The 25,980-nt window shown below is 46.1% G+C and overlaps 1 protein-coding gene and 6 non-coding genes across 7 annotated transcripts; 5 read left to right on the top strand and 2 right to left on the bottom strand.

The window, feature by feature from the left end:
* The first annotated feature begins 4,427 nt into the window (after window positions 1-4,427).
* TRNAW-CCA (transfer RNA tryptophan (anticodon CCA)) lies at window positions 4,428-4,499 on the top strand. The gene has a single exon. It is a non-coding gene; the product is annotated as a tRNA-Trp (tRNA).
* Window positions 4,500-5,504: 1,005 nt separating this feature from the next.
* Window positions 5,505-5,577, top strand: TRNAR-ACG (transfer RNA arginine (anticodon ACG)). The gene has a single exon. It is a non-coding gene; the product is annotated as a tRNA-Arg (tRNA).
* Window positions 5,578-6,299: 722 nt separating this feature from the next.
* On the top strand, window positions 6,300-6,372 carry TRNAR-ACG (transfer RNA arginine (anticodon ACG)). Its single transcript has one exon. It is a non-coding gene; the product is annotated as a tRNA-Arg (tRNA).
* A 1,983-nt stretch (window positions 6,373-8,355) lies between these two features.
* TRNAR-ACG (transfer RNA arginine (anticodon ACG)) lies at window positions 8,356-8,428 on the bottom strand. The gene has a single exon. It is a non-coding gene; the product is annotated as a tRNA-Arg (tRNA).
* Window positions 8,429-9,502: 1,074 nt separating this feature from the next.
* Window positions 9,503-9,574, bottom strand: TRNAW-CCA (transfer RNA tryptophan (anticodon CCA)). Its single transcript has one exon. It is a non-coding gene; the product is annotated as a tRNA-Trp (tRNA).
* Window positions 9,575-10,586: 1,012 nt separating this feature from the next.
* On the top strand, window positions 10,587-10,658 carry TRNAW-CCA (transfer RNA tryptophan (anticodon CCA)). The gene has a single exon. It is a non-coding gene; the product is annotated as a tRNA-Trp (tRNA).
* Window positions 10,659-20,041: 9,383 nt separating this feature from the next.
* On the top strand, window positions 20,042-20,582 carry LOC136100336 (gallinacin-10-like). The gene is made up of 2 exons (XM_065835333.2): window positions 20,042-20,190; window positions 20,446-20,582. The coding sequence occupies exons 1-2, from the start codon at window positions 20,136-20,138 to the stop codon at window positions 20,580-20,582; spliced, it is 192 nt and encodes a 63-aa protein (XP_065691405.1). The 5' UTR covers window positions 20,042-20,135.
* The last annotated feature ends 5,398 nt before the right edge of the window (window positions 20,583-25,980 follow it).

The following is a 25,980-nucleotide window of genomic DNA, read 5'->3' as shown; positions in this document are numbered from 1 at the left end:
AGGGCAATACACAGGTACAAATGGTCATGTAGGCAATGGGCTGTCAGGGGTGTCACAGACAGTCATCTTATAGAGACATACGGGGATATTGATGGCAACTGCATGGGATGTATGGGAGCAAGGAATAAGGGTTTTCACCTCCCCGCCCTTCTCCTGGGGTTTTACCTTTGCTTTCCTTCAGCTCTTCTCTTTTTTTCTGCACTCTTGACCTTCCAAACCCAAATCTACTATCCTCCTAACTCATCCCCAAAACTATCAGAAACACAAGCCAAATCCTGTGCCCTGTACCTGTTCTACCCACCTCTCTCCCCACATACCATGCCACATTCTTCCTATCTTGAAAGCCAAATCTGCCCCAGACCCTGATCTCCAGGCTGCAGCTGAAAGTACAGATCTCATGAGTGGCAAGGCAGCTACATCTTCAGGATGCTGCCTTTGCTTACTTTGCTTTCTAACACCTTGGAAAACATCCAGATGGTTAATTAACCCATTCAAATCAAGCCAGCACGGACCACAGGTCATTTCCCATCTCCACTCTTAAGTCATGCAGAGCAAGCATTTGAATATTAAAGAACCAAGAAGAACTTATATCTCAGATATAAAGTATTATAACAGGTTATTAAGGAAAGCTGTGCAGATCAATTAAGGGTCTTCTCACATGGCTTCAGCTTGAATGGGTTGTTATCTTATAGAAAACACATGTGTTAGTCAGAATGCATCAACCTGCACTTCCACAGAGAGGTCGTTTGGCTTCATCATATGTTTAAATAAAAGTTTTAAAATAAAAGCATGTGGAAATTGCCAGAAGGTCTCCCCAGTCAGCATGTCCCACTGCTCTCCTATGCCTCAATTCCTCAAACGCTGGTGCTCTACCTCAAGAACAAGGTGTTTCAGAGTCTGGAGCTAACTGTCTTGGATCGTGCTCGGGCTGCTAGAACTTTATTTCCATGAAACATAGTGCATTATTAAAACCACTATTTTTCTACTTAAAAAGTAAGATCTTGCCATCTTAGAAGTGACCAACACTGTGAGTTCCTGTACCTATTGACTGAAGCCACTGCTCAACCCCTGAGTGCTTATGCTGTTCTCTTAAACAGCATCAAATGCTTTAGGGATACCCACAAATTAGACACGAGTATTTGTCTCCTCTTCGCTCTGGGGAGTCCTGAAGAAATGCTTTGTCACTTTTATGGCTTTCCAAAGGATAGTTTGACACCTTTGACAAAGCAAAATAAAATTATTTAGTTTATGGGAACTCACGTTTGCATCACAAGACATACAGCAGGGTGATACGAGGTGCAGAATATAAGAGTTTGCAGATGTTGTGAGCAGCATCCTCAGCTTTGCAGAGGTACAAAAAGCAGAGGAAAAGTGAGTTTTCATAAGGATTCATCCATACAGTGTTTGAATTATGCTATAGTCATACTGAAATGGTAGCTGACAGCACAGGTCCTCCTTCAGAGCAGAAGAAACAACCTATTTGAGCCTGTTTCTGCACCTGGTTATTTACTGATGTTGTTCTGACCCACTGGTCTTGATATCAACAACATAAACCTTCCCCTTAGTCAGTGTGCATTGTTCTCTGCCTTCCTGGTTGGTTTGTTAGTTTTTCATTTCAAATTTGCAGCTGCCTTTGAATGTCCCGGGCAGCCAAGCAGCAGAAGAGCTGTTTACGTCCATTTTCAGGCACTCCAGGGCAATAAATGAACAAAGACCTTGATGAGAAAACTTTGGTGAGCTCGGTTTCCCACTGAAGTCAAGGGGAATATCTCAGCTCTCAGATAGGACCCAAAATTCTGCTTAGAATGGAGCATGAACCCAGTTTTCCAAATCTGCAAAGCTAATTTTAAATTTACAAAAAGTGGACCTCATGATGGACTGGAAATGTTTATTTGTTGTTTTGGTTTGGTTTGGTTTGGTTTTTTTTAATGGAAGTGAAGGACAAATGCAACACCTCAAATGTGTTAATGACTTAGTAGAGGAAGAGTGCTCGTCAAATAATCCTACATTCAAAATCCTCCCCCCTCATTTCCAGCTATTGCACAACTTTCTCACTGTCAGGATAAGCATTTATATGAACATGTTTCCCTTCAAATTATGATTAAAAAATGATGTTAGAAAACAAAAAACAACCTTTAGATTTGGAATGAAATTGACTTTGGTAAAGGGTTTCTCTCCAGAGTTCCTGTTGCTTGGAGAAGATGGGATCAGCTCTCCCGACTCAGAGGTGATTGTGATTGTGATGCACAGAGGTGTTTGCCAGCAATTTTGTCCAAGATTTAGACTATATACATTGAAGCAAAATCCCTATTTCCAGTCCTTCTTCTCCCAAAAGTCCTATGAACACTGGAACTCTCACCGCCGAGCAAAGAATCTCCACCTCATTCTACCTTTGTGCCTCTGCATTTCATTTGCTTTGGTTTATTCTCCTCCTCTCTCGGGCTATTCCAGGCAAGAGACGCTTTATATGGATCACAGAATAAATACTTACACATGGGTAAAGCTCTGCATCCTGCCCATGAGCTGGTTCAGGGCTCCCTCTCGTGGGGGATGGTGCTGGGAGGGACAGAAAAGTTATTTTGGGCAGGATTTGCTCAGACGGATAAGTCGGCGTTTGCCTCTTTGTTCCATCTTCAGGACTGACAACCCACAGATTAAACACATGGGGGTTACTCCGTTTGGAGAACAGGGATGGCTTTTGGTTGCAGACACTACATTTTAGGGACTGGAGAGAGTACCCACATTCAAGATAAGCATATAACTGTAAAGGTAAGTTTTTTCTATCTTAATAGAATATCATGTACCATATGACTTTATAAAACCTCATTAAACATTCAGGTATCTAAAGTAACATCTCACCCCAGGAGACCCTCATGCCCCATTAATCAGTGCTACCTCATACAGTCAGAAAGCAGTAACCATATGATGCCAGTTATTTATTTTAAAAATAAAACTCATTTTAAAAAGTCGGAAAATGCAGAATTTCATAAAAGCTTCTGCTGAGATTTCTGCTTTTGCAAGATAATAACTTTTCTGTGTAGAAATGTATTCTAGTGCTAGTTCAGGTGAGAGTGTTGTGACTTGCTCCCAGAAAATCACCCACAGATAAAAATCTAATGTCATTCAGCGGTGGTCTTTCCCTCCAAACATTATTGTGTATCTCATGTATTTACATATAGTACGTACAGATGGTGGGCAAGTATCTCATTGGTTATGCAGTTCAAGCAAACTGTCCCCAACCTCCTGCACGTATGGTGCCACCACCATGTCCCTGCCCAGCCGTCCTAGTTCCCAAAAGTCTTCTTCCAGCATGCTGAGGTGGGCATGGAGTTGGAGAGGAAGAAGGAAAGCGTCCTCTCCTCTCTGACACCTTTGTTCATGACAACCTTGAACTAAACACCCTTGGGAAAAGGACTGGGCAGTCACCGTTGACAGTGAACCTTGCCTGCACTGTTGGGAGACCTTGCTTGCACTGGTGGGACATCTTGCCTTCCTTGCAGAAGGTCCAGCTGACATTCTTAGCCAAAACAGGGTTTGACTACTTACAAAAGGAACTGTGGTGTCTATCTGTGACTGGACTAAGTCTATGGGGAGTCTGCTCTTAACAGTGTCCACCACAGTTTCTAGGAACATACTCAGAGCCCACCTTGGGCTGTGCTGCAGGAGGAGACCTGGGCCCTTCACTGTGTTCTATCCTGGGCCATCGTCCTCTCCTGCAGCACAGGGTCTACCCACACTGACCCTGCAGATCACCCCACAGCACCCTGCACATTCATCCTCCAGCCCGGACTCCTCAGTGCAGCCTGACCTCATCCGCTCTTCTCCTCCACATCTGCAGCTGAGGGGTCAGGGGCCCTCAGTTCCAGAAGGACAGGGAACTGCTGGAGAGAGTCCAGCGCGGCCACCAAGATGCTGAAGGGAGTGGAGCATCTCCCGTGTGAGGAAAGGCTGAGGGAGCTGGGACTCTGGAGCTGGAGAATAGGAGACTGAGGGGTGACTCATTCATGGGGATCAATATGGAAAGGGGGAGTGTCAGGAGGATGGAGCCAGGCTCTTCTCAGTGACAACCAATGGTAGGACAAGGGGCAATGGGTTCAAACTGGAACACAAGAGGTTCCACTTAAATCTGAGAAGAAACTTGTTCCCAGTGAGGGTGTCAGAGCCTGGCCCAGGCTGCCCAGGGAGGTTGTGGAGTCTCCTTCTCTGCAGACATTCAAACCCGCCTGGACACCTTCCTGTGGAACCTCAGCTGGGTGTTCCTGCTCCATGGGGGGATTGCACTGGATGAGCTTTCCAGGGCCCTTCCAGCCCCTGATATTCTGGGATTCTCTTGTGGTCCCTGGGCACCCCTGGGATGCTCCCCATGGAGAAGACATCCCCACCACCCAGGCCAGGCTCCATACTGGGGAGTTTTATCCTCACACCCCGACCTCGTGGCGCAAGGGCAGCGCGTCTGACTCCAGATCAGAAGGTTGTGTGTTCAAATCACACCGGGGTCAGCCTTGGGTCACCACTGCCCACCCCCTGGATTGCCTCTGCTTTTCTGGAGGCCTGCTCTGGGCCAGGGACAGGACTCTGCAAGGCTTCGACCAACTCAAGGGAGGCACCACAGGAATGAGCTATGGGGGAAACATGGTGCCAAGAGCTTTTCTTTTAGCCCAGTACTGTGCTGGGTGAAGGTTTTGGATCATAATCAAATTAGATACCAATGCAAGGGCATGTTGTGATGGGTGTCTGCAGCATGTGTTCTCATCACAAAGCTGAAACAATGGAAGGCTTCCTCAGGAAAGGACAAGAACCTTCATAAGTACAGTCACTCGGTCACTCCTGGAGGACTCGGACTTCTTAGCCACTGCAATATTTGCCTGGGATGGTAACGTGGGATGGTACAGTCAGTCCAGGGGATTTCTGGAAGGGGTCAAGGACAACTATTCAGTGTAAGAATAAGGAAATAGGGAGAGCTTTCTGATGAACAACATGAGGATGGTTCTCAAGAAGAGTAAAAAGCAGGATTTAGGGAGCTCTAGTCAGCCTCACCTCAGAGCCCACATTAAGACTATGGAAGAAATACCTCTGAAAACCTCATCCTAATGAAGGAAGGATGTGATGATGGCTGGAAACAGTGACCACGGGTTTGACAAGGACAGACCACTCTTGGACAGTGTGATAGGTTTCTTTGAAGAGATGACTTCCACAATGACCAAGAGGAGACCAAGAATCATCATTGATCTTGGCTTTGGTTTGATCTCTGTCGGCTTCTCCCAGGTTTATCGCTGTAGCAGGACACAGAGATGGATTGGCTCAGCTGAATCACAAGGCAAAGCAAAGTGGCTGGACCAGGGGTCTGCGGGGGTTGTGGTCAGTGTTCGGCAGTCCAGCTGCTGTTCCTCACCATTTGATATTGCATTGCTTGTTCTTTGATGTCTAAGTGGTGTTTGCAGAAGATGTTCTACAGAATGAGAATATGGGCCGCCGGTCAAGGTCATGGGGCAGGTGAGGGGACAGGGCCAGTGGCGCAATGGACAACGCGCCTGACTACGGATCAGGAGATTGCAGGTTCGACTCCTGCCTGGCTCGACACTTTTAGCCTGGCAGACGTTCCCCCTGCTCCCTATGTGAGCACCTTTCTTCTCCTGCCCACATCCATCCTCCCAGACCTTCTGCAGGGCAAAAGTGCTGGGGTGTCCTCTTGCTCTGTGGGAAGGAAAGGGCTTCTCCAGGCTTTATGGTGGAGCTGGGCACCTTGTCTCAGCACTGTCCTCCACTCATTGCTGACATCCCTCCATTACCGCTCCTCACTCATGTTCCAGACTGGCAATACTGCACCCAGCTTTGGGGCCCACACTATAAGGACACTGATCAACTGAGTAGAAACTTCTTTACTTTGAGGTTACCAGATCCCTGGACCAGTCTGCCCAGAGGGGTTGCGGTGTCTCCTTCTCTAGAGACATTTAAAATCCACCTGCACACGATCTTGTGTGATCTCCTCTGGTGACCCTGGGTTAGCAGGAGGGTTGGACTGGATGATCTCCAGAGGTTCCTTCCAACTGTAAGCATGCTATGATTCTGCAACTGGAATAAGACTGCTGGAAGGCCACCAAAATGGGCTGGTGTTGGAGCACTCACCGTATGAAGAGAAGCCATCCGAACTGCGTTTATTTGCCCTGGGGAAGAGGTCTTCCAAGGATCTTGTAAAATATAATGTTTTGTATACTCAACTAAATCCTCTTGCACCATCTCCTGCTCTGCTCACAAAGCCCATCTGGCGATGGGAAGCCCCCAGAGCTCCAGGAGGACCAGGGCCAGTGGTGCAATGGACAACGCGCCTGACTACGGATCAGGAGATTGCAGGTTCGACTCCTGCCTGGCTCGGCATTTTCCTGCCCGCAGCCCAGCCATGCTGACAAGGGACCTCTTCCTCCATGGTGGCCTGCCTTTGACTGATGTTTCTCCCTTCTTGCTGGGCTCCCTTCACAGGAAATCTTCCCTCACATCAGGGGATTCTTTGAGTGCATGTATTGGCAAAAATATTCACTGTGAGGGTGGTAAATCACTGAGAAAGGGACCTGGGGGGCTGTGAACTCTCCATCCTTGGAGCTACTCAGAGTTCAAGCAGACAATGCCTTGACCTCAATGTCCCAAGTTGAGCAGAAATTTGGACTAGAGACCTCCACATGTAATTTCCAACCTGAATCACTCTATTATTTGATGGGATGTTACTGCTTCCATCTTCTTCTGCTGCTTCATCCCACATTGAGAGGCTCATGGGTTTGTCACTACCTCTCTGGTACCTTCACCCTGCAGGTGGCTTGCAGAAGGAAGGTCAAAGTTGACCATGTACAGACTAGCCCAGACCAGTTGACCATCAAGCAAGATCTTGTGACCCACAGCTCACCTGCCCTGCCCTCTGTCATCAGGCAGGAGGAAGTAGAGGACAAAATTGGTGGCTTTGGGTTGAACTCAACCCTCAGCTGGACCCCACAGCTCCAGAGAGCCCTGGGCTCTCCCTTGCATGGGCTGGGAATTGTAGCCACACTTCCCATGAGGCAAACAAGATGTCTCCTCCAACCAACCAGAGTAGCTGAGGGATTGAAGACCACTACCTGAAAGGAGGTTGTATCATGAAGGTTGTTGTTCTCTTCTTCCAGGTAGCAAGCGATACAACAAGAGCAAATGGCCTCAGGTTGCACCAGGAGAGGTTTAGATTGGATATTGGGAAAAATTTCTTCCAAGAAAGGGCTGTCATGCATTGGAACAGGCTGCCCAGGGCAGTGCTGGAGTCACCATCCTTGGAGGGATTTAAAAGATGCATAGATGAGGTTCTTAGGGATGTCGTTTAGTGCTAGAGTTAGGTTAATGGTTGGACTCCATGATCTTGAGGGTCTCTTCCAAACAAAATGAGTCTATGATTCCATGATGTGCTCTTGCTGTGGGGATGCCTCAGCACAGGCACCACTTTTCCTGGTAGATGGTACCAGTGGGACTGACACTGACCTCCCCCCATAGGTGAGTAGGTCAAGGGTGCCATGGATGGGGCAGGAGGGAGCCAGGTGAGGACTCGCCACTTCCTTTTGAACACCAGCACACCCAGGTGGTACAGAGAGCACAAGGGGGACACCAGCTGGGACCAGGGGCTGGGGCCAGTGGCACAATGGGCAATGCGCATGACTACGGATCAGGATATTGCAGGTTCAACTCCTGCCTGGCTCATCCTGAGGCTACCTGAGTGCTGTGGAGGTGACAAGGGACAGTTGTCTTCAGGAGATCCTTACCCTTCCAAGCTTTTTGTGCATCTGCCTGGCATCAGCATTACAGAAGCATCATTTTGGGACAGGCTGCATGAAAGCTGCGAGTGTGCCACCTACTTGAAGAGCCATCCCTCCTCAAATCCTTTTTGGCCTCACCTGCTGAATTCCTAAGCTGCTGGGCAGAGAGATTGCTCCTGAGGTCTCTGAGTGTGTGTTTTCTTCATAAAACCCATGCAGATGTCTTCTCTGGCACCCTGAGCACCACTGAATGAAAGATACCTAAACCCCATTAGTAACTGTGGGTAAAGAGTAGGTGGAAAAAGGTCATGATCTGTCATGAGAGCCTGAGGGTGCTGAGTCTGTCCAGCCTACAGGGCGGTAGCTTAGGAGGCATCTTAGTTGTGCTGTGAAATTTGCTGTGCTGTCTCTGGCTGTGAGTGGGTGCTCAGCTCCACCATAAAGCCTGGAGAAACCCTTTCCTTCCCACAGAACAAGAGGACACCCCAGCACTTTTGCCCTGCAGAAGGTCTGGGAGGATGGATGTGGGCAGGAGAAGAAAGGTGCTCACATAGGGAAGCAGGGGGAACGTCTGCCAGGCTAAAAGTGTCGAGCCAGGCAGGAGTCGAACCTGCAATCTCCTGATCCGTAGTCAGGCGCGTTGTCCATTGCGCCACTGGCCCTGTCCCCTCACCTGCCCCATGGCCCTGACCGGCGGCCCACGTCCTCATTCTGCAGAACATCTTCTGCAAACATCACGAAACCATCAAAGAACAAGCAATGCAATATCAAATGGTGAGGAACAGCAGCTGGACTGCCAAACGCTGACCACAACCCTTGCAGACCCCTGGTCCAGCCACTTTGCTTTGCCTTGTGATTCAGCTGAGCCAATCCATCTCTGTGTCCTGCTACAGCGATAAGCCTGGGAGAAGCCGACAGAGATCAAACCAAAGCCAAGATCAATGATGATTCTTGGTCTCCTCTTGATCATTGTGGAAGTCATCTCTTCAAAGAAACCTATCACACTGTCCAAGAGTGGTCTGTCCTTGTCAAATGAGTGGTCACTGTTTCCAGCCATCATCACATACTTCCTTCATTTGGGTAAGGCTTTCAGGAGTATTTCTTCCATGGTCTTGATGTGGGCTCTGAGGCAAGATTTCTGATCTCTGACCAGACTAGAGATCCCCAGATCCTCCCTAATATTATTGAATAAACTTCTCACGTTCTTCAGAAATCTCTCCCTATTACTGCGGTCTTTCATTGAGTAATTGCCCTTGATCCCTCCAGAAGACCCCCGGTCTGCCTCTACGACCCAATGTTACTCCCTTAGGCAAATATCGCCCAGGGATACTTCCAGGTCCCCTGGGAGTGACTGAACACACAGTTATGGAGCTTCTTGCATTTTCCTGAGGAAAACTTCACTTCCTTCAGCTTCTCAATGAGGCAAACTGCTGATGATTGCACTCTGTGGTCTTAAAGGTCTTTTCCAATCAAAATGATTCTATGAAACTGTGGCAGACACCCACCACAACACCTCCCTGTGTTGGCCTCCACTCTGCTCGTGACCCATAATCTCTCAACAAGACATGCACCACCAGGCTCAAAGCAATGCTCTGGGAATCGTGTTGCCCACATAGCCTATTCCTGAGGTGCCCCACTGGAGCTGGGCAAAGCCTTGCAGAGTCCTGTCCCTGGCCCAGAGCAGGCCTGCAGAAAAACAGAGGTAATCCAGGGGGTGGGCAGTGGTGGCCCAAGGCTGACCCCGGTGTGATTTGAACACACAACCTTCTGATCTGGAGTCAGACGCGCTGCCCTTGCGCCACGAGGTCAGGGTGGGAGGATAGAGCTCCCCACTATGGAGCCTGACCTGGGTGGTGGGGATGTCTTCTCCGTGGGGAGCATCCCAGGGGTGTCCAGGGACCACAAGAGAACCACAGAATCCCAGAATATCAGGGGCTGGAAGGGACCTGGAAAGCTCATCCAGTGCAATCCCCCCGCTGGAGCAGGAGCACCCAGATGAGGTTCCACAGGAAGGTGTCCAGGCGGGTTTGAATGTCTGCAGAGAAGGAGACTCCACAACCTCCCTGGGCAGCCTGGGCCAGGCTCTGCCACACTCACCATGAACAAGTTTCTTCTCAAATTTAAGTGGAACCTCCTGTGTTCCAGTTTGAATCCATTGCCCCTTGTCCTACCACTGGTTGTCACTGAGAGGAGCCTGGCTCCATCCTCCTGACACTCACCCTTTATATATTTTCAAACATGAATGAGGTCACCCCTCCATCTCCTCTTCTCCAAACTAAAGACCCAGGAAGGGCTATGGGAGGCAGAGAAGACAGGTGACCTGGCTGGGGGGGAGAAAGGCCAGGGATGGATGAGACAGAGGCACAGAGTGAACGCCATGTATCCAGGATATGTGCAGGCAGCTGAACTCAAACCACGCTCCATCCTCCTGTTAGGTGGAAGGCGACCCCAGCCAGGCTGCGCAAAAGTTGTGAGAGTCCCTCCTGCCACAGGGCTTGAGATGGGTTCTGTGCATCTGCCAGGTGAATGGGGCCTATCTGTCCAAGGAGATGGTGGACTGCCATCCCTCCTGGCCCTTGGAGGCACCACGCTCAGGTCTCTTTTTCTCTGGGAGAGCCCCTGCAGGGTTGCTATGGGCAATGGTTATTTTCTGGCCTTCCCTGTGGTACCTCATTGTGATCCCTCCTTGCAGACTTAGAAAGGCAGCTGACAGAGATGCTCCCACTCCCGTATCAGATTAATTTAAGTCCCCTTCCCTCAGTGAAGATGCCATGACCATAAAGTCCAGGATGATATTTGGACAAAGCATCTCACAGCCTTGACCTCGTGGCGCAATGGTAGCGCGTCTGACTCCAGATCAGAAGGCTGTGTGTTCAAATCACACCGGGGTCACAATGCCCCACCTCCCCGGAGTAGCACTGTGAGGTGGACATTTCATGGGCAATGCTTTTTGCCCTCCCGCTCCGTACTCCACAGCCCTGGTGAAGGGCAGTAAATGAGCCACGGCAGAGTGGTCTTTCCTTGCTGGACCAGTGTTGGGAAGTATCTGGATAGCTTCAGCCTTCCCTCATCCTATGTCTACAAAGCAGACAGGATTAGTGGACATCTCAGCTATGGCTCCACATATGGGTACCTGCTTCTCCTGATCCCCCTCCAGAAAGGTAATGGCATCTGACTCCAAAAGAGGACTTCAACAAAAAGCCCAACCTGCAGTCTGCAGATCCATAGTAGGGCACATTACCTATTGCAGCACTGGCCTTTGTGAGCTCACTACTCCGTGACAACATGTTCTCTTGTTACTATTTGTGGTTTCTTGCCTTGCGTCTTATCACTGGGCACTTTAAGAAAAGTCTAGGTCCATCTGCTCCATACACTGCTGTTGGGTGGTTGAAGGTTGGGATAGGATCCTTTTGTGTATTCTTCCCCTCTCTGAATGAAATAAACTGTTTTCACCTCTCCTCATATCTCAAGTACCCAAGTACCCCACTACCTCAGTGGCTCTCACTGGACCTGCTTCACTATGTCAGTGTCCTTTTGTTGATTCTGTTGAAACACCTGGCTGTGAGGAAGTGAAAACGAGGTGTCAGGTCTAGTCATAAGGATCTTTAACTCTGTACCTACTCTCTTTCTGGTCCCACACGTATTTCTTGGTGAGATGGACAGAGGGGATGGAGGGCTGGGAAAAAAAAAAAAAAAAAAAAAGACACTTGAAGCTATGGGAGTGACCTTATATGGGTTATATTTCATTAAAAGTAGCTGAACTCTTCTAAGGGCTCTTTAAAAGTGAACTTTAAAAGAGGTAAAGAGGAGGCATGACGCAAAGAGACAATGGAGTGATGAGAAAGGCAAGAAACTAGTAGAGGGAAAAAAGAAAGTAGTTTCTCCAGCTGTACCCACATCAGGGGTGCATCCTCCCACAAACAGGTCCAGGCTGCTACTCCTGGACCAGGATGGGACATCTACCACCACCCTGGGCAACCCTCATCACAAAAAATTTCTTCCTCATGTCTGGCTTGAATCTTCCCTCCTTTGGTTTAAAACCAACACCCCTTGTCCTGTCACAACAGGTCCTGCTCAAAAGTCCATCCCCATCTTTCTCATCGGCCCCATTTAAGTCCAGAAAGGCTGCACTAAGGTCTCCCCGGAGCTTCTCTTCTCCAGCTGAACACCCCAACTGTCTCAGCCTGTCCTCCCAGCAGAGCTGTTCCAGCCTCGCATCATTTCTGGGGCTCCTCTGGCCCCTCTCCAGCAGCTCCATGTGTGTCCTGTGCTGAGGACCCAGAGCTGGACACAGAACTTCAGGTGGGCCCTGGTCTGACTTGGCAGCCCAGAGGACTCTGCCTCGCAGCTCCTGCCTAAAGACCAGTGATCCATGGGGTGACATATTTTTGCATTGATAAGGAGTTAGGCTCTTTGCCAAAGCTTTAGACGTGCTTTTTGTACCAACACCCACAATACCATACACAGTGCCCCCGTGAAGGGCTGGAGAGGAAGGTGAAGGGTGGGTGAAGCCGTGTTTTACACCCCCAGCAAAGACGTGGGCGTGAAAACTGTACAGAGAACTATTGAGAAACACAGCCCGTAATGCCGCTAGCAAGTCTTGGCCTTTCCAAAGGTCATTTGCCTAGCAGTGTCTGGCTCATTACCCAGGAGGAATTCCATCCTAGGCATGGTTTCCCAGCAAAGTCATGCACAGGGGAGCAGGAGCTATTGGTCGTGGGTGGCTGTGTGGAGACCTTTAGGCAGAAGGCTGGAAATGACCGTCATAGCTGCAGTGGGTTTAGGTCCCTGCAAACAGCCTTGAGCATTTTGTCAGCTTCAGCAGATGAAAATCAGCCTGGCTTATGCCATATAGGCGTGTCTGTGAACAAGGGAGTTCAAAAATGAACAACTCAATGGCTTCATTTTCCTTTTGAGGGATTCTTTCAGGCTGGCCTCTGCAGACGCTGCAGTATCAGTCCAAGCATGGGAGCCAGAGTGGTGGGGAAACACCATCCGTGGATGGGTGGATGGAATAAAGAGAGAGGCAGATTTACATGGTGCTCCCAGAGGCTTAACTACCCTTATCCTCACAGAGATATTTAAGGAACAGAGACAGCAGATATCAAGGAGACACTTAGGGTCTTGTCTCTGACCTCTAATAGATGGTATAGCCATATATATAGGTGTTTTCAACTACAGCAAGAAAAGTAACTGAAAATTGTCTTAAACTCAGAATTTGAAAGCAAACTTATTGGTGATGAAGGCACAAGAACAGAGCTCCTGATCCCCAGCCAGGTGTTGCCCCTTCTCTTCCCATCCCCAGCAGATGTAGCCCAGCAGGCGGTAGAAAGTAAATACCACATACACCCCCAGCCCTTGTGCGCATCACAGAATACACTGATTAGTTCACTGAAAATTGATTATGTACTTGATTACATTATGGTTTACATAAAATAAAGGAGGGAGATTCAGGCCAGACATGAGGAAGAAAATGTTTACGCTGAGGGTGGTGAGAGCCTGTCCCAGGTTGGGCAGAGAGGTGGTGGATGCCCCATCCCTGGAGACATCCCAGGCCAGGCTGGATGGGGCTCTGAGCAACCTGAGCTGGTGAAGATGTCCCTGCTCATGGCAGGGGTGGCACTGGGGGAGTTTTAAAGGTCCTTCCAACCTAAACCATTCTGGTTTTCTATGATCCTACAACTGTTTTTTGCCTGTGATATTGACCTCAGAAGATGTGAGCTGCTTTCCAGAGGGCTAGAAATGAAGTGACTAAGTAAATAGAAGTAACTAGATTATTTATTATAAGCGAGTTCTCCAGGTGTCTTGTTTTGTCTGTTCTTTACAGGAATATATTTGAAGTAATCTTTTATAGCTGCATGGGCATATTTTGTTTGTTAGATTAGTGACACATTTTCTTTTAGCATTAACCCTCGCTGTGTGTCACCTGTCCAAGTAGACATCTGCAATGGTTGACTTCCAATGTGGGATTTAGATGACTCTCACAAGCACCTCATCACTGTGGCAAGCACAGGGAGGAAACCCTGTGGAACTCCAAACCTTAATCAGGACACCAAACTTCGTAGGAGTAAATTGTCTTAATCCCAAAGTGTTTATAGCACATGAAATATTGCTAGCAGCAAGACCAACAGGTGTTCCAGACAGCTGGGCTATGGGGAGAGGAAAGGGAGGTGATTGCTGGAACACCTTATTAAAGACTTATTTGAAGTTGGTACAAAACCAGACAAATATGAATACCTGTAATATGATTAGTTGCAAATACAGACTGGAAAGCTGTATTTCTGTACTAGCAACATTGCCTTTCTCTAGATCCTGAGGTCTTGTGGCATGATGTGACCATGCCCATATGGTGCAACTGTCTCAGCCTCCAAAACAAGGTGACCATATCAGGCTGCCTACTGGAATAGTTCCTAGCCAGGGTGAATAATTGAAACAGCCCAGGAATTTTTGGCAGAGCTAGCAGAGTCTAAAACTGCCAGGGCTGTTCTAATAATTTAATATCCATGGATGATCAAGTTTCACTGATCATGTCCTGGCACTTTTTAATCTGTTTGTACAGACAAAGAGAGGTCAGCTGAATCATTGTTCAGACTCCACTAACTGTATTAGGTACAACTCAACAGGTTATAAGGAGATTTTTGATGTAGCAGACACAACAGGCTTCTTTATTACACATGAAAACAAGCATTCATATGGAAGTGACGGTCAATGCCATGCTGACCTGTAATATATATATATATGACTCCAATTCTTGTGGCTGCAGTACTAGTAGCTTCATATCTAACATGAGCCAAAGGAACTCCAGTGATTTCGGTTTTGATGATGGCAGTACTAGAATCAACAGAAATCCACCTGACACGCCACAGGAATGGATATTTTGATGCTGCACAGACAGAAGGATGTAGATGCTGCTCATCGTCTAATGAAAACACTTTGGGTTTCTTAGATCATAACCAACTGCACAGTAAGTAATTCCTAAAAATGAACGCTTCTGTGCTATTTCCTATACCATCCACGCAGAAGCCCCAGAACCTTCCAGGAATAGCATCACTGCAGCAACATTAGCGCCGTGTGGCAGATCAGGAAAGTCATTGTGTAAGCCCGGAGAAATACTGGTCTTTTCTCCATAACACCCAGGAGATCCTCCCTCCAAGCCTTCCTCTCAAACACTGATTATTATTCTTTCTCGCCACCCATCTTTACAGAGGAATCTTTCTTTTGCGCAGGTTTTGGGGACACAGAGGATATTACATTATGCTGATTTTCAGCGTTGTCCTGTGCAGATCTAGTCAATGTTGATTCACTGTATGGATTGCAACATGAGGCCACAATGCAACTGTGATCAAAGCAACCAAGGGTAGGTAATAATTGACTTGGTTCCCAGAGCTCAGCATTGCAGCATCCCTGAACCTGATGTGCACGGAGGCTCTGCAGCCTCCTCTCCTGCCCACCTCAGTTTTATGCCTTTCCAGTGGTGCTAACAAGTCTCTTGGACATCAGGATCCTTTAACCGCTCTTTACTGTACTTTTCTTCCTCTAAATGACGTAAGGAGTTTAATAGAGGAGCTATCACAAGCACAGTGAGGACTGACGGAAGAACAGGGGTGAAATGTGGCTGATGGTCTTTGCTTTGAGCCTTGTGCACCCATTTAACCCACGTGAAATGGCATAAAACACACTACTGACAACTCACATGTGGGAATATTTCGTACAAGAGCAAAGTGTATCTGTTAGAGGGTTTCCACCACGGCAACTCGATGGATGAAGCAACTACAGCCCTCATGTTCCCATTAAAATTGCCCTGTATGTACATGGTGATAATGACAAAATGAAGAACATAATATTATCTTAATTAAGTAACTCATTCATGACTAATGGGAGATGAAGCACTGCAAATATAAATGACACTTCACGTGTTGTAAGGATTTGTGCTGTAATTAGGAAAGCCAGGAGAATACTGAAGTATGTGCTGACATGAACTTTGTTTTAATGGGACATAAGTATATGCTTTCCTAAATAACCATGTGCCTATGTGGTTTTAAAGGCATAGTTGGAACGAAAATGGCAAAATCAAGTCCTACTAGTGAACAAATACATGTACCCCAATAAAAATAACTGTTCTCAAAAGTACAGTAGTTCTTAGACTCTAAAGAAAAAAAGTAGTTTTGTCAGCCACTAGCTGTTAAGTTGTACTTTAGAGAATATATTTGAGTAAATGTTGAGGCAAAAAGCAATCAACACCATGTATGGTGCTCGCTATGAACTATTATGGGAGGTAGTTTGCCAACCAAGATGGGAAGAGGAGAAGAACGCCTGCCTTGCAGAAGACCAAGAGATCTACTCAGGCATTGTATGTACTTTTATCAGGATGAGGTGATGTTTGCAAGGGCTGGTCCCACTCAACGTTACAGACTTCTTTGCAATATCACCTTCAGAAAGCTGTGCTGCTAGGGCAAGATTCAGCAAAAGTGGATTGCAAATGTCAAAACATAAATATCTCTCCACACCTCACAGATTTACAAAATTGCCTCTTAGTAAATGGAGAGAAATGAAGGGAGCACCATTCTGAGATGTTGTGTCCTTCATGATCATCCAGAGATCTGCTGATCTACCAAGTTCTGCTTTGCACTCAGCTGTTGGAGCACAGACAAGGGAGGTTCTGCTTTTATAAGATGCCCCTCTCGTCCTGATCTTGAAGGCAAAATTAAATGGCTTTTAACTGTCAGGTGTGTCTTCCCTTTCTCTTGTTTACTACCAATATACTCAAGAAATCTTGTATGTCTTATTTGCATTACAGTATTCTTACATAAGGTTTTAAGTATCGTCCCCCCAGCACCTGTTTACTCAGCCTGATTTTTTGGGGGTAGGTACCTACAACTGTGGGACACAGCTCCATGCACACATTGTCATTTAGTGGCAAACAGCTTGCACCTGTCTTTATTTTTACTAGGACCCAAAGACACAGAATTTTCCTATAGCTCTGAATGACATTTTCAGAATACTGCAAGTTAGGAGGGTTTAAAATATTCCTCACTTTCCTAGAGGACTACAAGAAATAAGGTTGTTCACAAGATCCATTAATGCTATGGTGATTTGCATCATCAAAATTTAAACAATTTAACTCTGATGATAGTTTTGTTGTGTTTCACACACGGGAAACAGTACAACCCTGAAAGCAAGCAGAGATTGTTCAAACAATGCCCATGATAGCAGAGGGGTCACCACCTTCCCCAGTGCTACATTCTGGTTTTATTTGGGGAAGCCACAACTCCTACCCAACATGAGCTTCTTCAGGGAGCAATGACCACTCAAAAACACACTTCTGTTTGCAAAACATCACAACGCTCTTGTCTCATCTATATGAAAAGCAGATGGGGAGAAAATCACATTTCCATGGATCTTTCTCCATAAAAAACCAAAGAGTTTTGTTTCCTGGTTTCTTCATGATAATTTTCCAGGTCTCTCTGTCAGGGTATCCCACAGAATCCCAGAATGTCAGGGCTTGGAAGGGACCTGGAAAGCTCATCCAGTGCAATCCCCCCATGGAGCAGGAACACCCAGCTGAGGTTCCACAGGAAGGTGTCCAGGCGGGTTTGAATGTCTGCAGAGAAGGAGACTCCACAACCTCCCTGGGCAGCCTGGGCCAGGCTCTGACACCCTCACCGAGAAGAAGTTTCTTCTCATATGTAAGTGGAACCTCTTGTGTTCCAGTTTAAACCCATTACCCCTTGTCCTATCATTGGTTGTCACCAAGAAGAGCCTGGCTCCATCCTCCTGACACTCACCCTTTCTATATCTGTAAACATTAATGAGGTCACCCCTCAGTCTCCTCTTCTCCAGCTCCAGAGCCCCAGCTCCCTCAGCCTTTCCTCACACGGGAGATGCTCCACTCCCTTCAGCATCTTGGTGGCTGCGCTGGACTCTCTGCAGCAGTTCCCTGTCCTTCTGGAACTGAGGGGCCACAACTGGACACAAGATTCCAGGTGTGGTCTCCCCAGGGCAGAGTAGACGGGCAGGAGAACCTCTCTGACCCACTGACACCTTGTTGAAAAAGAAAACAGAAGAGTGATAAATCAAGTCTTCGTTAGAAATGGGGAAAGCTGGAGAGCTGCTGGCAGAAAAAAAAAAAAAAAAAGCTTTTTCTAAGCAAGGATACAAAAAAAAGGACATTCTGGAGTGCCTGGTATTTTCTGGTATTTAGATTTTATGGGTGGAAGGGGGAAATCAGTATTTATCTTACTGTTATGCACTGCATGAACACGTAGGTAACTCACCTTGTTAGTACTTTCTCAGCTGCTTAAGCCTGCCTGCTATTTTGCAGATTAAACATAAACAACAGTAATGTTTTAATCCTACAAATAATTCTCAGAACAAAAATATCATTAACTCCCAGTTAAATATAATAAATGAGGTAATAAGGAAGCAAACCGCTCAACCAGAATACCAGAGGTAGGAAGTGAAGAAACATTTGGGCTTTGATAGAGATTAACCTGTTTATTATGTGCAAAGGGAGGATTCTCAAGGGTGCACAGCTGTTGCAGTTATTTGACATCTGCAAGCCCAGGATTTTGTGAAGAAAACCCTTCAGTACAATGATCTCCTAACCAATGCTTCTCAGAAAATTTACAGCTCTGAAGTGAAGAAAAGGAAGATATTGCACTTCGAGGCATTATGTCTGACTAGATTCTTATGGAATCAGCTCATTCTCCCAACCTTTTGGGGTATTAAGCGAGGAAACAAGAAGACATGTCAAAAGCTGGTAAAAAAAGCAAAGCACTCAGAGTGGCATGTAAGTGAGAATTAAAGGAGGGAGAGAATCACAGAATCCCAGAATCCCAGAATGTCAGGGTGGTGGGGATGTCTTCTCCGTGGGGAGCATCTCAGGGGTGTCCAGGGACCACAGTATCACAGAATCCCAGAATATCAGGGGCTGGAAGGGCCCTGGAAAGCTCATCCAGTGCAATCCCCCCATGGAGCAGGAACACCCAGCTGAGGTTCCACAGGAAGGTGTCCGGGCGGGTTTGAATGTCTGCAGAGAAGGAGACTCCACAACCTCCCTGGGCAGCCTGGGCCAGGCTCTGACACCCTCACTGGGAAGAAGTTTCTTTTCATATAAAGGTGGAACCTCTTGTGTTCCAGTTTGTACCCATTACCCCTTGTCCTATCATTGGTGGTCACTGAGAAGAGCCTGGCTCCATCCTCCTGACACTCACCCTTTCTATATCTGTAAACATTAATGAGGTCACCCCTCAGTCTCCTCTTCTCCAGCTCCAGAGCCCCAGCTCCCTCAGCCTTTCCTCACACGGGAGATGCTCCACTCCCTCCAGCATCTTGGTGGCTGCGCTGGACTCTCTCCAGCAGTTCCCTGTCCTTCTGGAACTGAGGGGCCACAACTGGACACAAGATTCCAGGTGTGGTCTCCCCAGGGCAGAGCAGAGGGGCAGGAGAACCTCTCTGACCTACTGACCACCCCCTTCTAACCCACCCCAGGTACCATTGGCCTTCCTGGCCACAAGGGCCCAGTGCTGGCTCATGCTCACCCTGCTGTCCCCAGGACCCCCAGGTCCCTTTCCCCTGCACTGCTCTCTAATAGCTCATTCTCCAACTTACACTGGAACCTGGGGTTGTTCCTGCCCACATTCAAGACTCTACACTTCCCCTTGTTCTATTTCGTTACATTTTTCCCGCCCAACTCTCCAGCCTGTCCAGGTCTCTGGATGGCAGCACAGCTTCCAGTGTCAACCACTCCTCCCAGCTTGGAGTCTGACTTTGTGCCAGCCCTCTGCAGTGGGGGAGGATGTCCTGAAACCTGTTTAAAAGGTGACAAAGCAAAGTTACATCATCTGAAATGTTTCCCAATGCTTTCCTCTGCCTTTGACATCATCTGCCTGGTGACAGAAATGGGGAGAAAAAGACAAAATGTGACTTGTCAGCAAGTGACGGATCCAGATTCAACACTGGGACTAGACTCCAACCTTGGCTGACTCCCAAGCCCCCTGCTTCACCCATCCCTGTGTCTGTGTTGGAAACTGCTCTGCAAAATCTATGCGAGTGGGTGCAGCTCGGCGGGGCTTGGCTGATGGTCACGTTATATAACCGACGCGGCCAGTGGAAATTCACCCTTGGGGACTGCAACGTGTTCGCCGGGCATTTAATTGCAGCCGGCGATCAGGGGGATCACCATTCTGCTTTCCAGAAGGTTGGTCACAGTTACTGATTGACAAACCACTCAGCCATCACCTTTACACGATCCCACAGACCCTATAAATACCAAGTGCCTTTCCTAACCTCTTCCACAATCAAATTTGATCCTCCATCAGTCTTTTGGGTGCTTTACGGGAGAAGACATTCCACAAACAACTGGGAGCCATGAGGATCCTCTACCTGCTCTTTGCTGTTTTCCTCCTCTTCCAGGCTGCTCCAGGTGAGAAGAAAATAAATCCTACAAAGAATGAAAGGGCTTTATAAGCAGAAGTGTGAGCACAGGAGGAAGAAAGCACTCGCCACCCAGCAGACAAAATATGATGGTGTTGGGCTGGTGCTACGCAGTGGGTAGGACCAACAACATCTGTGCTCATGGGGGATGTCTTCCTAAAACGCGACACATGATTTATTGCATGTTTATCCATCATAAGTTTAGGCTGAAAATTAATATTTTAACGTCTTCCCCTTCCCACAGGTTCTGCAGATCCTATTTTTCCTGACACCGCGGCGTGCAAGACCCAGGGGAATTTCTGCCGTGCTACGACATGCCCACCCACCTTCGCCATCTCGGGGTCGTGCCAAGGGGGGTTGCTGGTCTGCTGTTCAAAGTAAGTGCTGCAGGACCTAAGGGCGTCAGAGGGCATTTTTGTTCTGCTGTTTTATCTACTGTTTGTAGATACAGTTCAACATATTGTTTCAATAATACGCACAACTCCGTGGGGCGTGTAGGGCAGCCATTTGTGAGCAAGTCCAGATGGAGGATGAACAGGTATACATCATGGATGAATGTTAAAGGAGACAATTCATTCTGATGGAAGTAACGCATGAGATACGAAGATCAGAAGGGTCAAAATTTCCCAGAATTCCTTATTTTTTCCCTTTATTTTAAATTCTGATACAGATTTTTTCCCCCCCCAAGAAATTACAAGGAAAATATCCCACAGTATTTTCACCCATGAATGGAAACTATGTCACCTCCCTCTCTCTGTTCTTTTAATTTCTAAAATTACCTAGAAAATTAAATTTTAAAGGAGAAATAATGTTCACAGAACCCTGTTTCTCATTCTCCTCTCATCTCTTGTTCCTCCCACCCACCACTGTGCAGCTTCTAGAAAGGTGAAGAAGAGCGAATTTGTTAGTGACTGGAGACAACTGGGTGTGCATTTCACTTTTGACTTTGGAGGCCACTTTCTAATGATGTTTGGAGTTTCCCTGGTAGAAAGATTCTTTATTTCCTTAAGGTTTTGAATGTGATTTTGAGGAATGTATTTTAGCTTAGAATTAAACATATTTCTCAAGGATTTAATTCTTAATGATTTTGTTCCGCTTACAACCACATGACAATCATTGCCAGCTGCAATGACTATCACATACACTGGATTGAGTGGCAAATTAGAAGAGGTTCCTCTATCTTTTGGTGAAAATGACAGGTGTGATGACATAATAGGAGATATTCAGGCAGATCCTCAGCCACTGATGTGACTGGATAGAGCCTGGTTCAAAATAAAGGAAGGACTCAGACACATAATTCCTGAATTTTCCAGAATTCCTTATTCTGTTATTTATAAAATTTCCAGGGTTTAAATGTTCCCAGAAACCGAAGCAAATGCAATGAGATTGCTGTAGGGAAGAGGTTTTGTAGCATTTGTCCAGGACATGGGGATCCTAAGTCAGGCAATGGTTTCAGAAAACACAAATCAAACCAATAACAAGACATGTTTGTTGCCAGCAGATTAAGATGCTAAGGAAGCATTCACTCAGGAACTCAGGAAAGTAAATGGTACAGAACCAGTCTGATACTAAATGGTTTCATAAGAAGATGACTCTATCCCTCTTTCTGTGAACAAACATTCTCTTTAAGAAGCAATTTCTACTGATGGCAAATAGAGGGGTAGGAGCAGATGGCAGATCTCCAACATCAAACTTCTGTAAGAACATGTGTTGAGCATCATTTAAAGAGAACTGGGACTGGGAAATGAACAAGAACTCTTGGTTTTGGTTCCAGGTGTTAGTTTTACTGCAGAAACACTCTTTCTTAGAAGAATGTACCACATGTGACATTGATGGACATTAACGTTCAGGATTAAAACTCTTCCTATTGGGCTGTTAGATTTCCCTCTGGGTTGATCAATACAGCAGTAGAAATTGAAACCAACCATGTATTCTAAAGTAAAATATATTTTTTTTTTCAACTGAGGGTTCAACCTACTGAAAAGTAATCTTTGAAATTAGACACAAAGCGTTTCATACAGTAAGCTACATTGAGATGCTCAGTGACATCTGAGGTGCCTTGGAGTATTTAAATCACATACACAATCTGGCTGAGATAGCTCATGATCCAATGGAAAACATCGCTTTTCAGAAAAGGTGTCTGGGGTCCAAGCACATACCCCAGAGCTCTTCAAATGACCCTGGACTTGTGTGATTAAGTACCTAGATCAAATCTCTGATCTTTATTTTTGGGTGATTTGAATCAGAATTCTATTACTAGTGGAAATACAACTATTTTGCCAGTGACCATAGCTCCCATGGACAGGATATCTGCAGACCTAGATACGCAACACACAAGTCGGCATCTAAATATAGGTTTTTAAAACTGCAGGTTGAACTCACCCTGTTCATTTATTGTGAAAGTTATTTAATGGGTATTGAGGCTTCTAGAGACTGAGCTTAGACTACACTTCAGCAAAATAACGAGATCCTTTGTATTCTTACAGGATTTTGGTAAAGTAAGAAGAGAAGGCTTTCCTGGATCAGTGCTCTTGCACAAGCAACATTTCCATGGCCTTGGAGAGGTGATTTTGATGGATTCCTCCTTTATCTAAACCCTCCTGTAATTGAGCATTGAAAGAAGCTTCCAGAGGTCACTCCTGTTGGCACACCGCTTCTGGAGATCCAGGTTTTCCTTTGCTGAAGTCACTCCCTTTTCTACTCTTAATACACAAGCCGCTTTGGCACCTTGGCCACCTCTTCCAGCGTACCTCACAGGGATGTTCAATCAGTTCAGGTTCATGCCGCTCTTGGAGGGTGTGAAGCAATATATATATTATTACTTTACTCACATGCAAAAATAAATATCTTCCTAAACCAAGAACTGTTGTCTGTTACTGTCACTAACAGGAATTTTCTCTGGGGTTTTAACTCTTGTTGGGTCATGCAAACAGATAGGTCCATGCAGACTCAGATATTCCCAAGTGATTTGGAAAAGAGGATGGGTAAAACAGCAATCAGGTTTAATGATGATATTAAAATAATCAAGATGACCAAACTGAAAAATTAGTGTGAAGAACTGTACAAGCAACTCTTGGTAGTAAGTGGATGACAAAATGACAATCAAGAAACACCTCCAGTATTGCAAACTTTACATATGTATAACATATATTCCTGACTTCACAAACACAGTGATGGGATCTGAACTGTCTCCATCCAGAAACAAGATCTGGGGTCATATATAGACTGTTTTTGAAAACATCAGACCTGTGTTCAGCAGCAGTCACAAAAGAAAATCAAATGGTCTGTTTTATTCAGTAGTACAGATAGAGTCATGAGCTCAATAGTGCTAAAAATGCAAAATCAAGATGTTTGTCATTGTTTCATCCAACAGTTACAGATGCACAATCAACTTCTTTTCTCCCATCACAGTTAGTCATGAAGGCCACAAGACCTTTTTTTGGAATTGATTTCCTACATCTATGTTGAAAAGATGTTAGGGCAGCACATGGCTGATTTCACCATCACTAGAAAAAAGCTTGGAATTTTACCATTGCATTGTAGCCCACTTTTAAGAAATGTAATTCATCCCCATGTTTTTGAATTTGGAGCTCTATCAAGCCCATTCCCCACAACTGTAGCCTCTTAATTTTTTGTATCAGAAGAATCTAAAAAGAACCCAAACCAAACACGGAAAGATAATGAGAAATCAAAAAAGTCAAATTACCACAGAGGTTGTGCAGCATTTTATTTACTTCTTCTTGTCTTCCTTATTAAAAGCTTGGCAATGCTTCTGTCCTGTTAGTCTGAAGAGGACAACATGTTCAAATTTTCACTGTTATTTTGGAAATATCCTGCACCAGGTTTCTATAAACTGTGTTTGTGCAAGGAAAAAAAAAATCTCTTGACTTCTGCAGCTTTGGATCTGTCAAATGAGGTTAGATGACTTTCTTCAGCACTAATACCTGCAACAATACCGTGTTCTGTGTTAAATGGCACCAAAGGGCCACATATTCCACCTACTTCTGAGGATTCTTCGACAGAGAAGGTCTGAGGATATAGCAGGAACCCATTCTTGAAGCTGCTTTGAGTAATCTACTTGGCTGGAGTAACCTTACATTTGTATCAGCAACTAAAAAGTCCAGAAACAGTTTTCTGGCGAAATGTAAAACCACTCACCAGGTCTCTTGCCCTACAAATAGGACAGTTGTATTCAAGATGTGCACCAAAAACTGTTCTTGGTCTATGCTAGCCCCTGAACCATGCCCAAGATTTGTCCACAAGATGTCTGGCTGACCCAAACAAAGATCCTGGTGACATTTAAACAACATACTAACCATTTAGCAAGCACATCTCACTGCCCATAACCTGCACCTGTTCAACTTACTACTACAAATATAGATGATCTGTTCTCCATCCCTCAAGTTTCTCCTGAAAATAATTTCTGGACGAATTTAAGACAGACTGAGTCTCAGATTTCCTTCCTGTCCCAACAAAACACATCTCTAGTGTTGAAGTCATAGAGGTGTCAATCCAAACGGGATGGTCTCCACTTCTGTCTCTAGATGTTTCACCTCATGTCCATCAAGGTCTTTTGTTTCAGCTCAGCAACCATTCTCATCGCCATACATGGGTGATTTCAGGCTCACTTTCCCCTTTCTGCCCAATTTTCATGAAACCCATGGAGTCTCTTTCTCACTCCTCCACTTCCCAAGTCCCCTGAGTGGAGCCTGGGGTTGGTCTTATGCAGGATGGGTCACACAGCTCTCCTGTGTCACTTGCCCTACAGAGACCTGCTTCTCCTGCACCAGTGTGCTGGCTTTTCTCTCTCATGCACTGAACACTGAGAGTTCTTCCCAATAAGTTCCTCATTTTGTGTTTACTGAGAACTTCCCTCCTAGGACATAACTGTGGTTTTCTCCCTTGGAGAGCTGGCAGAAAGGCAGGTGGTCCCAAACTGTTTGATAGTGCAGCTCAACATACGGGAGAAAGGAGATCTCTTGATTGATGTACACCTTCCAAAGCTAATGCAGGACCTCAGAAAACCTCCTCCTTGAGCACCTGAAGAACAGAATTGTTTTCAAAATGGTGATTGGGATGAAGACCTTCCAAACATTTACTGACCAGTGGGTTCTTCCTCTCACAGCTCTCTTCCACAGCAGGGAGTGGGAGTCAGATTGGAGATGTTCTCGTGATCTTTCAGTCACTCATTCTGAAGTTCCCCCACTAAAACCCAGTTTCATGCATGAGCAGCCTCTATCGAGTGCTTCGTCAAGGGGAACGAACATCATGTACCTTCCACCCACTGTCTGTAAACATCTGTGTGTCTCACCATCATTTTTTTACTTGTACTTAACTTTGGGACAGGGGAGCTCAACACCACTAATGTTTCCACCTTTTAATTTATTCCTAGACCATAGATAATTTTCACTGAATTAATTCTCCCCATCTGCACTGGCAGATTAGTTGCCTATCAGTTGCAATTAAAATCAGTGACTCTCCTTCAAGTCCAGTGACATTTGCACTCGATGCCCTGCAACCCAGATAACAGACCACAAATGGTAATTCCCCAAATTGAAAACGCAAACAACAAACCAACAACCTCCTGAAGGAGCAGTGAGACAAAGTGATGAATTTACTATTTCTAAGTGACAAATTGCCATTTCTTCACAAGGACAGATCCCATATTAAATCCTGCACCCAGTCCTTTGCTACCCAGTCAAATATTAACTCCAACAGACATATCAAGACCTTCCCATCATTAACAGCCCTGCTGTTTTCTCTTCATGCTAATGACTCT

This window comes from Patagioenas fasciata, chromosome 3 (genome assembly GCF_037038585.1).
Source record: "Patagioenas fasciata isolate bPatFas1 chromosome 3, bPatFas1.hap1, whole genome shotgun sequence".
NCBI classification, from domain to species: Eukaryota; Metazoa; Chordata; class Aves; order Columbiformes; family Columbidae; genus Patagioenas; species Patagioenas fasciata.
This window is presented reverse-complemented; position numbering and strand designations above follow the sequence as displayed.

Bases quoted from the DNA above. Each gene is read 5' to 3' on its own strand.
- LOC136100336 (XM_065835333.2), top strand. From the start codon at position 20,136: ATGAGGATCCTCTACCTGCTCTTTGCTGTTTTCCTCCTCTTCCAGGCT. The intron at 20,191-20,445 runs GTGAGAAGAAAA...CCCTTCCCACAG, and splicing joins CCTCTTCCAGGCTGCTCCAG to GTTCTGCAGATCCTATTTTT.